Genomic DNA, 13,592 nt, shown 5'->3' on the forward strand with positions numbered 1-13,592 from the left:
AGGTTTTTTAAAATCATCTTTTATGAAATGAATGTGTTACAAGTAATTATTTATAAATACAAGCAATTATTTAGTGTCTACTATGTGTGATGTACTGTGCTGAGGACTGGGAGATACAAAGAAAAGTAAACTGTACCCTCTAAGGCTTGGCCTTATGAACTCCAGAGTTTTTAGAACAACACCTTACGTTTTTATAATGATATACAGAGTACTAGGGCCTGGGCCTCTCGTTTCATTAGCATAGGGAACTTCCAGGTGAGAAAACTCCCTCTACCAATGCAGCATAGCAACTTTTCATCTTAGGAAGTTGCCTAGAGCACTGACAGGATGTGTCACAGGCAAGACTTGTACCTAAGATTTACTGGTTTCAAAGTCAGCTCTCTAGCCTTTACACCACAGTGCTTCCATGGGATAGGTAGTACAAGTAGTATTATCCCCATTTGAGATGTGTGAACATTTGTCCAATGTCATACAGAGAGTGATAGGAGCTAGAGTAGAACTCAGGTCCTCTATATTCCAAATCTACCATTTTCCTCCAGTAAATTGACCCATCCTTGGCTTCATTCTACCCAGAATTGCTAAATAGTCATTCTGTTGTTTGGAATTCCATCCAGTGGTTATTTTTTAAATGTAATGATGTCGAATAATAATCATCCTTATGGTAGTAACATATTGATTGGAAGATTAACTCTTCATGGGGTATGAAAGAAAGTAAAGATTGTAGCAGGTGGCAATGTGGAGAGGAGATATTCCCTGTACTGAAGTAGAATGATGGTGCTGTGAGTGGAGAGCTGTGGCTAGAAGTGAGAGTTATTGCAGGATTAACCTGGGGATGAGGGAAAGGGAAGACCAATGGGATTGTAGGAGTTAGAGCTGGAAAGAACCATAGAGATTATCTAACCTAAATCACTTCATGCATAGGGAAAGTAAAGTCTAGAGCAATTAGGAAGCTTACCTGGAGAAGAAGTTGTAGGACAATGAAAAGAATTCTGGCTCTGGATTCAAAAAGCCTGGGCTCAAATCCCACTTCTGATGCTTAATATTTGTGACCTTTCCTGAGCCTCAGTTTCCTCCATGACCTCTGAATACCCTTCCAGGTGTAGTCTATGATCCTAGGATCTGCCTGAAATAACATAAGAAATAAGGAAAAGTGTCAGGCTTTCAATGTAAGACTTCCAACTCCAAATCAGAGCTCTTTCCAAGACAACTTGCTGATTCTGAAGCTGAGTGTCAAGGCAAATTTGATGCCATAATATGGAAATTGGGAAAACAAGGGAAGTTCTGGGGTAAAGATGGCAAGTTTCAATTTATATATATTGAATCTGAGATGTCAGTATAACACCTGATGGAGCTGTCTAGCAGGTAGTATGATGTACTAGAAAAAAAAACAAAACACTGAATTTAGAAAATGTGGGACTTGGGTTCAGATCCTGGACCTGTTCCTTAAGATAATTGAATCCATGTGAGCTGATGAGATCACCAGTGTCCCATCTCTTTCCTTGCTTTAACTGTTAGATTCCTTTAAAAAGTTATCTCTTCGTAATTCCTTCCCTTCTCATGACTCTGTCATTCTTACAGTTAAGCTTCTGGTCTTACAGCTTGAATGAAAATGTTCTTTTAAAGGTTATCAGTGACTTTCTAATTGCCAGATCCAGTGCTACTTTCTACTAATTATTTCCTATTTCTCCTGTATATAGCTTACTTTGTATATACTTGGTGGCATGTTGTCTCCCTCCATTAGATTGTAAGTTCCTTGAGGGCAAAGACTGTCTGTTTGCCTCTTTATGTATCTGCCATATTGAGTACAGTTCCTGGCACAAAGGAGGTACTTAATAAATGTTTATTCATTAACCATTCATCCTCCTTCTGATGTAGGATCCTTTTCTTCAGTTACTGATGCTATTAACTAAAATATTCTCTTACCCCTCAAGCTCAGATACTATACACTCTTGATTTTACTTTTTATCTGTAATTGTATCATTTTGCAGTCTAGCCCTTTAATGTCCATACTCACCAAAGATCTATCCTTAGTCATTTTCTCTTCTCTCTTGTTCTTTGTCCTTTGGTGGTCTTATACATTCTCATAGTTTTGAAGATCATCTCTGTGCAGATGGGTCCTAAATCTGGATTGGTCTCCCATCTTGGCCTCTCTCTTTGGAGTTACAGAATCTCATCTTCACCTGACTTCAAGAAATCTCCTACTGCATGTCCCATCTCAAAATTAACAAGTTCACAACCAAACTCACTCTTTTCCCCCTTACATCTCTTCCTCCTCCTTACTTCACTATCTTTGTCAGTATCACTATCATTCAACTGGTCTCTTATGTTTTTCATTTCCCTTTACTTCTCAGGTCTCCTTATAGAACCTTCAGTATGTCTACTCTCTCTTTTATCCTTCATGCTTCTTGGGTATTGATTTGGTTCCATTGCTTCTCTGTTAAAAAAATTTCCAGTGATGCCCTATTGCCTACCAAAAAATAAATAAATTCAAAACCTTCTTCCTGCCATTCAACATCTTCCAGAGCTTAGCAACATTCTACGTTTCCAGCCTTACTAAATATTAATTCCCACCACCACCACCACTCTACCTTAGGATACACAGAATAACTGTCTGTCCCTCACACATACATTGTACTCTCACATCTCTCTGTCCTTGTTCAGTCTGTATCATGTGCCTGGAATGTTTTCCTATCATTTGCTTGTTGAATTTCTACCCATTCTTTAAAGTTTAACTCAAGTACTACTACCTTCAGGAAGTCTTCCTTGATCCCCTGGTTGGTAACAATTTTCCCCCATTTTCCTAAGCTTGATGCTTTGTTTTGTAGCATTCTACTGCACTTATCATGTAATATTGTATATGATAGCTGTCTGTGTTGGTTTTTTATCTTTCTATTAGACTATACGTTCCTTGAGAACATATAGTCTCGTAATAATATTGTATCTTCCCCAATACCCAGCATGGTGCTTTGCACACAGTAGGCATTCAATAAATATTTTTTTCTTCCATTTCACACTAAATACTGAAATTATCTATAAAACTGATGATGCCCCACAGTGAAAAAGTGTTCTCTAAATGTTCCATTTGTCTAACTTACCCCTTCCAGATTTTGTGAAATTAGTTTCCTTTGAAAGGTCTAAGTTTGGAGTTTAGCCTAGCCTCTACTGGATCATAAGCTATATTTGGAGTGAAAATAGATCTGCCTATCCACCAAGGAAATAAGTAAACCAAAAAGAGGGCAATGTTAATAATGTTGAAAGCAAGGTTTCCTTTGAATAAACCATAACATGGATGTTTATGCACTTAACCATGATACAGCTATACTTGACAAAGTATCTCCTGGCTTCCAGTTTTGCCATATGTTGTCCTCAGGAGATATGCCAAATAAAAAGTTCTCTCTTTGACTTCTTGCAAAACCACTTATGGTTAAGAGATAAGCCATAAACAACATTCTCTCCTCTCTCTCTTTCTCTCTCCCTCTCTCTCTGTCTCTCTCTCTTTCTCTCTCTCCTTCTCCCCCTGGTGTTATACTTTCATCTTTATTTCAGGTGTCTGGAAGGTTATATGATGGCATCAGATACAGATACAATGACTTGTCAGAAAGATGGGCATTGGTCACCTGACAGTATTTCCTGTATTCCTAAGAAATGCCCTCTACCAACAGATATGAACAAGATACTTCTTCTTGGTCATGAGTTCAATGTGAATAAACAAGTTTCTATATTATGCATAAAAGGATACACTTTGGGGGGAGCTAACACTTCAACATGTCAGGTAAGGCTTTACTTCTTAAGAGCAAAGTGCGCTGCTTATGCATACACTGACATGTAGCTAGTATCCCCGTGTCTTGTAAAGGATTCAAGATTTCATGGACGTAAATACTGTAACAAAATGATCTTTCTAATACAAACGCTGATTACTCAAAATTTCAAGTGCAAAGGGTCAGTGTACAAAGTGTTCCAACACCTCTTTGTGAAATTATCAATGGCTCCTTATTACTTCCCAAGCAGAGCTCAAGCTTCCTTGCTGGGCATTCCAGTTCCTCATAATCTGGCACCTTTTCATCTTATCTCATATGACTACCCTCTCTGCACTCTCTACTGTGACCAACATGGTCTATGCTGCCTAAAAATGCCATCTTTGTTTTTCTGATACCTAGAATGTCCTCCTTTCTCCCCACCTGACCTTTCTCTGTTGAATTCCTATGTATTCTTTAAAACCCAACTAAAGGTCACCTTGCCATGAAGTCTTCCCTGAATCCCTGTGGATACTTATATTTCCCACCCTTAAACGGAAGAAAAGACAACTTTGCTTTGCCTCTCTCAAATGCACTTAGCAAATAATGCACATTATGTTCATCTGTTCTTGTGATTCATTCCCTTACTAGACGATAATTATAATCATAGTTCATATTTATGTAGCACTTTGAAGTCTAAAAAATGCTTTTATATTATCATTTTACTTAATCCTCACAGCCACCCTGTGAGGAAATGCTATTAATATTCCTGGTTTGCAGATAAGGAAATTGAGAGTCAGAAAGGTCACGTGACTTCCTGGCATCACAGAGCTAGGATGCACCAAAGGCAGGTCTTCCTGTCTTCAAAGACCAGCCCTCCCTCTGTTCGCTAGTGCTGCTTCTCACCTTGCACATAATAGGCCCTTAATAAATATTTATTGAATGAATGGAATTCTAAACCATACCATAATTTGAAACCTTACAGACAGGATCTTCCTTCCTTTTGTGTAATGTATACATACATATATAATCATTATATTTAACTGTCCCGAAAGCTTTTGCATAGGAAGCTAACTGATTTTTTATTTCCACCAAACATCAAAGATTTCATTTATACAGTCCTTTGTTGTGCTGGAGAACACAATTGTTAGTGCTTACCTGACAGAATCTTAATTGAAAACTAACTTTTTAAGTTAAAATTCAAATTCAAAACACATTTCTAGAACATATTTGCACAGGGCACTGTACTGAGCTCTAGAGGAGATAAGAGGATGAGGCAGACAAAGCCCCTGACCCTAAGGAGCTCACAGTCCAGTAGGGGAAACCAGATCTGTACATATCTCTAATACAAAGGAAACTCTAAGTGCAAAGGAGAGGTCCAGCAAAGTGCTGGAAGAAATTTGAGGAGGGAGAGATGTCCAGCTGGGAAGTAATCAGGTAAAGTAGCCATGCCATATCCATCCTGCCTGCCATCATCTCATCACTTCTGTCTGTACCATGTACAGTGGTCCATGCCTGCCGACATTGGCTTCTGTTATCTTTTTCATTTAGCTGGATGGCACTTGGGATCCACCATTCTCTGATGATTCTTGCACTCCAGTTTCTTGTGGGAAACCTGAAACTCCAGAGCATGGGCTTGTGGTTGGCACAGAATACAGTTTCAAAAGCACAATTATTTACCAGTGTGAGGCTGGCTATGAGTTAGAGGTAAGCCAAGAGGAATATTTGATCTTTTAAACTTCTTGGGCACATGTTTTACTGGTATAGGTGACCCTCACTATCTTTTATTCCAAGGAAGTTTGTTTCTAATAGAAACTTTTCGTATCTTAGGAAATAAGATCAGAACTCCTGTTGAAGTCAATGAGGACTTCTTATGAGTAGAAACATTCAATCCCTAGTTTTCACTTAACAAGGTTAAGTGACTTGCCCAGGGTCACACATCTAGTAAGTGTCAGAGGCCAGATTTGAACTCAGGAAGATGAGTGAACCCTGGAAAATGACTCCAGGACCAGCATTCTATCCACTGTACCAGCTAGCTAACAGTAATACCATGTTGAAAGGAAAATTCTTCATTTGGGCTTTCACCCTGATTAACAAGTAAAACTCTGGACAAAGAGTATTAAGAAGATTTTATTGTAACCACCTCAAGATAGCAACACATTAAGTGGCTGATCGCTGGAAAACAACAATGGCTTCAAGGTGGGGACAACTTTTATAGGTAACTTTAAGATAATCCACCTCAGCAAAAGAGGTGGGGTCCTTGAATCTCAGTTCCTCCCCAAGGTAGAAAGAAAGTAGCAAAAAGCAGGTAATACAACTGCAGACTTGGGGTCTCCTTTCCTACCAGATCTTCCCCCAGCATTACTTAACAAGCAAGGCTGGGAACAGGGGTAACTCAATCAACAGAACTTTTAACAAACGTCTTCTTCTGAAGCAGAGGTTCTTAACCTGGGGTTCATAGACCAAAAAGAATCTGTGAACAGATTTTAGGGTATCTATAAAATTGAATTATTTTTCCATTCAATTAAATAAACTATTTGTTAAGTGCCAGGCACTGGGCTAAGCACTGGGAATCCAAATAAGAAAAATGAAGATAGTCCCTGCCCTCAAGGAGATTACAATCTACTGGAGAAAGATAATGCACCAAAGGAAGCTGAAAAGAGTCACCAGAGGGTAGTGGCACAAGGGTATGATGTTCTGTGGAGTCAGAACTAAGCAGAGCTGCTGATAGAAAATGGAAAGTTACCTGGAAAAGTAACATCGTTTTCACTAACCTCCAGTTTTCTTTGTAATCCCATTATTTTATTTTATACGTTTAAAAATATTATACTGAGGAAAGGTCCACAGGCTTCAGAGGGGCCTATGACACACAAAAAATGGTCAAGAACTTCCATTCCAAAAATGACTTGATGGCATGATCTTCTTCAGCAATGAAGGATGAACACACAATGACAAACAAGAGAATGGTAAAATAAAAATGAGAGCCTAAGAAACAACAACAAAGAGAATAAAATGGGCATTTATCATCTTAGTGAAAGGCAGTGTGGCATAGGCCAGGAAGTCTTGGGTTCAAGTTCCTTCTATAACTCAAGCCGGGTGCTGGCTATGTGACCCTGGACAAGTCACTTGACCTCTAAGTGCTCTAGGCAGTTCTCTAAAACAGTTGCAGAGAAAATAGCAGTTGTCCTTTGGTGGAAGGAGTCTCTTTGCCCAGAAGTTCCCTGTGCTAATGAAATCACCCATCTAATCCTTATCCCACTCTTCGAGGAATTTCAATCAATCAGCATTTATTATGCCCCTGCATTATGACAGGTTCAACTCAAAGACAACTGTCTGGGAGGAAAATGCCAAGAAATGAGAAATAAAGGAGGGTTCTGAGCGCCCAAAATCGATCTCACAGAGATGTTCACTGAGGGTCAGGGTCATTTCTCATAGGGACACCCTTCACTTCCTTTGTCAGAGTCTGTTTACTCACAGATATTGAATTCTATCCCATTTATTCATTTAGCTTGCCAGCCCACAATGGATTAAAGATAATGAATTATAAATTGGGGGCAGAGAGAGGACTGGCATGGGCGGGCATACGTTATACAGTGACTATCGAGGCATACATATGGAGGGTCTTCATAGACTTTATCTCCTTCGATACTCTGTAAAAAAAGAAATGGCTCGTAAATACAGCCTGTTATCTTGTGAAACAAAGGTGAAGGTGAAGAAAGTTCCTTACCCTGAATTTCACTTTTATGATTGAGGTCTACATTTGGAAGCATTCCAGTGTGGCTTCTTAAAGTCCTAACCTTACCTCCTATTCCTAATATCAATTTTGGTACCAATTCAATTATTGTAAGGTTTCAGCCTCAAAACTGTTTCTACACACTTAAATGAGACAGCCAGGTGGCACAGCGGTTTGAGCACCAGGCCTGGAATCAGGAAGACTTGAGTTCAAGTGTGACCTCAGATACTTGCTAGCTGTGTGACTTTGGGCAAGTCATTTAACCCTCTTTGCTTCAGTTTCTTAACCCTGTTTGCCTGTTTCCTCATCTGTAAAAATGAGAAGGAAATGGCAAATCACTCCAGTATCTCTGCCAAGAGAAAACCTCAAAGAGTAGCACACAACTGAACAATGAAACATTTAAATATTATCTTTCTTCCTATAGATATATGGATTTTTTTTCCTTTGCCTTTTAATGACCTTCTGCTTTGCTTCACAGGGTGACCCTGAACGTATCTGCCAGGAAAACAAACAATGGAGTGGAGCTGTGGCTCTCTGCAAAAGTGAGTTTTGAAAATCACTTCTGTCCTCACATCCTGAAGTCGTATCTTGGTCTGCTTTGGCACACAGGCCGTACCTGTGGAGAAAGGATGTGAATACATCCCCCGAGAAGCTCAGTAGCCATCGTGCCTTTATAAAGCGGGCAAACTTCAAAGATGTGTCTTATGTTCAGTATTGTGAACTACACGTGCGTAGTTCTTCCTTAGAGTGCACAGTAACTTTTGCTATTATTAATTGCTTCAAGTCCAGTTGATTAACTACGATGCTTTGTGAAAGGTCACAGAGTAAGTTACATTCATCAGATAGATACTGTTGATCTATCGCAGCAGTAAAGAACTCAAGTTTTCTACCATATCTTTTCTTTTTACTTATAATATCAATACTTTATGTGCTTTAACTATTTTTTAATTTTTCATTCATTATTAAAATTATTTTTATTTTATACTTTGTCACAAAGAGAAAGTTCCCTAGGGGCAGCTAAGTGGCACGGTGGCTAAAGTTTAGGGCCTGGAGTCAAAAGGACCTGAGCTCAAATCGGACCTTGGATACTAATTGTGTGACCCTGGGCAAGTCAATTAACTTGTTTGCCTCCGTTTCTTGATTTCTAAAATGAGCTTGAGAAGGAAAGGGAAAACCACTCCAGTTTCTTTGTCAAAAAAAAACCAAATGGAGTCATGAAGAGTTGGACATGACTAATCAACAGACAACAACTTACTTTGTACCAAGTTGAAAATGTTGGTGTTTCTTTAGAGGCCGTAAATGTGCTTTCTTTCTCTACCACTGTAGTTCTAGTTCAGTCTGAAAATAATTGAGCTATTTATTTTGCAGAGCTGCAAGGCCTTTCTCATTCTTTCAATAGGTATGTATTAAATTCCCACTATGTGCCAGGTATAGAAAAACAAAAAAACAGAAGTCCCTGCTCTCAAGGAGTTCTATTTTTAAGCTTTTCCCCTGATTAAGGGTATCCTGTGGACCCCTAGACTTCATAGAAACTGGTTCAACTAATCAGTCATGGAGACATTCCTATATGTATGAAATGGCCTTCAGTTTTCATCAAGATGTCAACCTTCCGGGCACCAGTCAATAAGCCGTCACGTCTTCCTTGTCTACACATGTGAAGAAATACAACTCTGAGTAAGGAAAGAGTTTCACAAATGGAAATTGCAGGTTGCTCATAACTGGAGATTTGGGTGGGGTGTGAGGTGGCAATAGAAAAGACTACAGGGAGAAGTTGGTACCTGAAATGAAGCTTCAAAAAAGAGAAATAATTTCAACAAGAGGATAGATGGGAATCCAGTGCAGTCAGAGTCAACAAGGTACTAAAGTCATAGAGTAAGGCGATATATACTTGATTGGGCCTTTAAACCCAAATCACTCTGGCTGCGGATAAATGGCCAATAATAGCCCCCAGCCCAAGCCTCTATGGTTCATCATTTAGGTTTTGATGTCAACCTCCAGAGTTGGGTCTAAGAAAGGCAAATGGAATTAGGTTGTATTCGTGTTTATTTCTTTCAAGCTGGCAGTAGGCATGTGGAGCTGCAGTTGGGACTGAGCTCAGTTTAGGGTTAGGTTTTACAGATTATACAGACAAAGAGAAACCACAAAGCTGGGTGGGAATAGCCATATCAGGGTGCAATCAAGTACTGCTATGGGAGGTGGGGGCATGAGGGTTAATTAAGGAGTTGTTCCATAGAAGTCATAAGGCACTCCAGGGTACGCTGAACAAGAAAGAGGGTCAGGCTGAAAAGTCTCCAAGGCCCCAGAACTAGGAGGCTTTTGCTAATTGTCAGAGCTGTGTGAACTGGCTTAAGTCAGTTCCGTGGTTGCCGGCACTGCCGAGAGAGTTCTGGGTTCAGCAAGTGAACAGCGCAAAGGATCTCTGGTACATCAAGCTCCAGGGATGCTCAGTTTGCCTCCTGATTGGCTGATTCTGATTCCCAGGTCAACCCAGCCTCCTCTGGATAGTAAGGGAGCTCAAGTAAATACAGGTGGTTAGTAAAGTCATTAACCATTCCATTTTCACAGTGACTTAGAATGAATGTAAATAGAAACCTTGAGGGTCTTCCCCTCCCAGATTGATATTTTTGTGATGATAAATTAAGCCATCTTGTGTCTCAGTTCTAGCCTAGCCCTTAGTCATTGAATGGGTGTTACCTCAGACAAACTGAGCCTGGGAAATGACTTCATTTAGAAAGGTCACTGCACCCTGATCCATCCCCAGTCATCTTGTCATGCCACTGGACTTTGATGACTCTGTAAGAATGAGACTGATGGCTCTTCCTCACCTAAATCCAATTCTAGCTACAGCTACAGTGTGTTTCAGGACAAGGCTATCGCCAAACCCAGTTCCTGTCTGGACTCCTCCCCTACCTGGGTCTGGTCATTTAGGAATGAACTGGGGTTGGGTTAGGATCCAAGAAGGAAGATCCTAGAGCAACATCTTTGGTGCCAGTCAGCTCCCACTTTCCCAAACACCAGGTGGTAAGGATGGACCCACTAAGCAAATGTGAGGTAGCAGCCTTCTTAGAGTCGTATGGAACATGCTGGGTCTGTCCTCCAGAGGTGTAGTAGGTTCTTAAACAAAAAGAGCTCTGAAACCAGGAACAGAGAAAGAAGTAGGTCTGGGTCATCTGGTCTCCTGGTTAACTGCAAGTCAGGAGGCAGTGCAGTACAGTAAAAAAGAATGCTGGAGTCAAAAGATCTGGGTTCACATCTTGGCTCTACCACTAGAATGAACTGAATAAAGCATTTATTAAGCACTTGCTACATGCAAAGCACTGGAAATACAAGTAGCAAAGCAAGATAGCCCCTATTCTCAGAAAACTCACAAAATCAAAACCTAATGGAAGGCTTTAGCTGCCAGTGAGATGGAAGAGTCGTGCGGGTGCTTAGAATGCAACCACAAAGCAGATGTTAACAACTGCTGCCTGTGTGACCCTAAGCAAGTCACCTTCGGGCCTCCATTTCCTTATCTGTAAACTGAAGGTGAGTTAGACAAATAATCATATTAATAATGGTAGCTCAAATGTGCATGGAGTCTTATGATTTATAAAAGTACAAACCTTAACACAATACTGTGAGAAAACAACTCACAAAGACTAAGAAACCTGTAGATAGAATCATAGATTAATAGGAGAAGGAAATTAAAATGTCACTTTGTCTAACACTTTCATTTTATGTGATGTAAATTTCTATCAGGGATGGGAACCTGCGGCCACATTTGGCCTTCTGGGTCCTCAAGGGCCACCCTTTGCCCGAATCCAAACTTCACAGAACAAATCCCCTTAATAAAAAGATTTGTCCCGTAAAACTTTGACACAGTCAAAAGGTTACACTTGAGGACCTAGAAGGACACGTGGCCTCAAGGACGCAGGTTCTCTACCCCTGTAAAATACAAGCAATGTTATAAAGGCGTACTCAATGACTCGCAGGTAGCATCAGTCAGGATCTGAACTCCAAATCCAATGCTTTTTATATTATACCATGCTGCCTTTGTCATGTCCCTGGTCAGTGCTCTGTCCCGTAAGCCTGGCTGCCTCAAGTCTGTTCCATCACTAAAATAGAGTGTTCTCTTTCTCTTCTCTTCTATTCCATTCCATCCTGTCCCATCCCATCTTATCTCATCTCATTCCATCCTCTCCTGTCTTATCCTGTCCCTTCACATTCTATCCCATCCCATTCCATTTTATACTGCTTCTAGTCTATCGTATCCTGTTCTATAACTTTGAACATCTTGGGTGGCATTTTTAAACTAAAGTTACCAGAGACTCCAAAAATGGAACGAAAAGGAAATGAGCAAGAGACCATGTTTATTTTCAGTACGTTTAATTCAAACAATAATGACATGAGAAATTGGTTCTTATGCTTGTTCCTCTGAGATATCCAGCTGAAATAGCAAGCCTTGGATAAATTCTATTAAACAATGTTGACGGCTTATTCAACTGCACTAAATTCTATCTCCTTGAGCACTGATGACTTTTAGACCTTTAAGTATAGAAATTTAAGTCATCCCTGATAACTACGTGAACCACAATAAACAAACAACATACAAACTAATTTTAAAAACGAGAAAATTCCTCATTTCATGAAGTTCTTTTGAAGTAAGAGTAAGACTGAATGGCCTCTGCAGTCACAGAAGTTGTTTAGCAAAAACTTCCATCTTTTAGTCAATTCATTTTAGCTAAAAATACATTTATGTGACCAAAGCTACAAAGTCCAGGCTCACCCTACCCCTATCTTGCAACACTACTTTTGGGGTTAACTGATATCCCCAGTGGTTGTGCCGCCACTACTTCCTCTAGTTTTTCCAAGTTCTCAGTTATCAGTACCATTTCTTACCTCCTAATGGGGACACAGCACAAGGCTTCCTCATTTTTTTACTCCTGTTCCTCTGCTTCCTGATGGCAGCACCCTACCCCCTTAGTTGTTTAAAGAGGATTTAATATCAAGCACTACAGAAGAAATTTATAATTATTGAGGGGAGGGATATAGTAACAGGTGATCTAGAGTAATAGTTTCATAAATCAAAGAATCTCATGGTTGAATCTAGGTGCTAGGGTACACTCTTTCACCAATGCCCTCAATGCTTACTAGGGAGAAGGGAAACCAAATTAAAAGTCCTATGGTTTTGAGGCACTCACAACTCTGGAACTGAGGGCTTCTGAGACAACTGAGGAACGTCTGTTCCTTTCCTTGGGAAAAGACTGAACAAAATATTATTGATGAGAGTGGCGTCAGTGTTGAACAGATGATATCGCTGCTAAATTGGGCCTGTCTGCCACTAAACTGTTTCTCTGCTGGGTTAGGCTGCTCCTCATCATTGTTGAGGGAGTATTATACTCTTTCAGAGAGAGTATAAGCCTGCCAAAGCCTTTCTGTAAAGTAGCTTTGGAAAAATAGCCGCTTTACAGAAAGGCTTTGGAAAGACATGCATGTGAGAGAGAGATATACGTAAGGAAAGAAAGTAATAACTTTAAGCCTGAGCAGCAAACATTCTTTCTCTATGCCGTGTCAGTTAACACATCATGAAATTGTTCTCAGTGCCTAAACTTTACAAAATAATTTATAACATCAGAAAATAGGCAAGTCACTTCATTCACCCCTTTGGGCCTGCCTCACTTTCTTCATAATGCACAACTCTTGTTGTTCAGTCATGTCCAACTCTTTGTGACCCCATCTGGTTTACATTTCCTTTTCCAGCTTATTTTGTAGATGAGAAACTGAGGCAAACAGGGTCTTGCCCAGGGTCACACAGCTGATAAGTGTCTGAGGTTGGATTTGAACTCAGATCTTTTTGACTCCAGGCCCAGCACTCTATCCACTGTGCCATCTAGCTTCCCTTGATGCATAATTAGTCCCTGTCAAATGAGGATCAATTGAAGGAACTGGCAATGTTTGTCCTGGAGAAAATGAGGTTCAAAGGAAACATGCTAGATGTCTTCAAGTATTTGGAAAGCTGTGATAGGATGTAAAACAAGAATTAAGACTTGTTCTGCTTGGCCTGAGAGGGCAGAATTAGGAAGAATGGCAGATGGAAAAGTCAGAGAGGTAATTTTAAACGTGATATGAAGAAAAATTTCTTAATA

At 40.0% G+C, this 13,592-nt stretch overlaps 1 protein-coding gene across 3 annotated transcripts in view; it reads left to right on the forward strand.

Annotated features, from left to right (window-relative positions):
* Nucleotides 1-13,592, forward strand: part of SVEP1 (sushi, von Willebrand factor type A, EGF and pentraxin domain containing 1) — a 321,762-nt gene that overhangs the window by 255,428 nt on the left and 52,742 nt on the right. For all 3 annotated transcript variants that reach the window (XM_072610622.1, XM_072610615.1, XM_072610607.1), the window contains exons 39-41: nt 3,547-3,772; nt 5,286-5,441; nt 7,946-8,009. In XM_072610622.1, the coding sequence (XP_072466723.1) occupies nt 3,547-3,772; nt 5,286-5,441; nt 7,946-8,009 (446 nt within the window). The remainder of the gene's footprint in view (nt 1-3,546; nt 3,773-5,285; nt 5,442-7,945; nt 8,010-13,592) is intronic.

Source organism: Notamacropus eugenii, chromosome 1 (assembly GCF_028372415.1).
Source record: "Notamacropus eugenii isolate mMacEug1 chromosome 1, mMacEug1.pri_v2, whole genome shotgun sequence".
Classification (NCBI taxonomy): Eukaryota; Metazoa; Chordata; class Mammalia; order Diprotodontia; family Macropodidae; genus Notamacropus; species Notamacropus eugenii.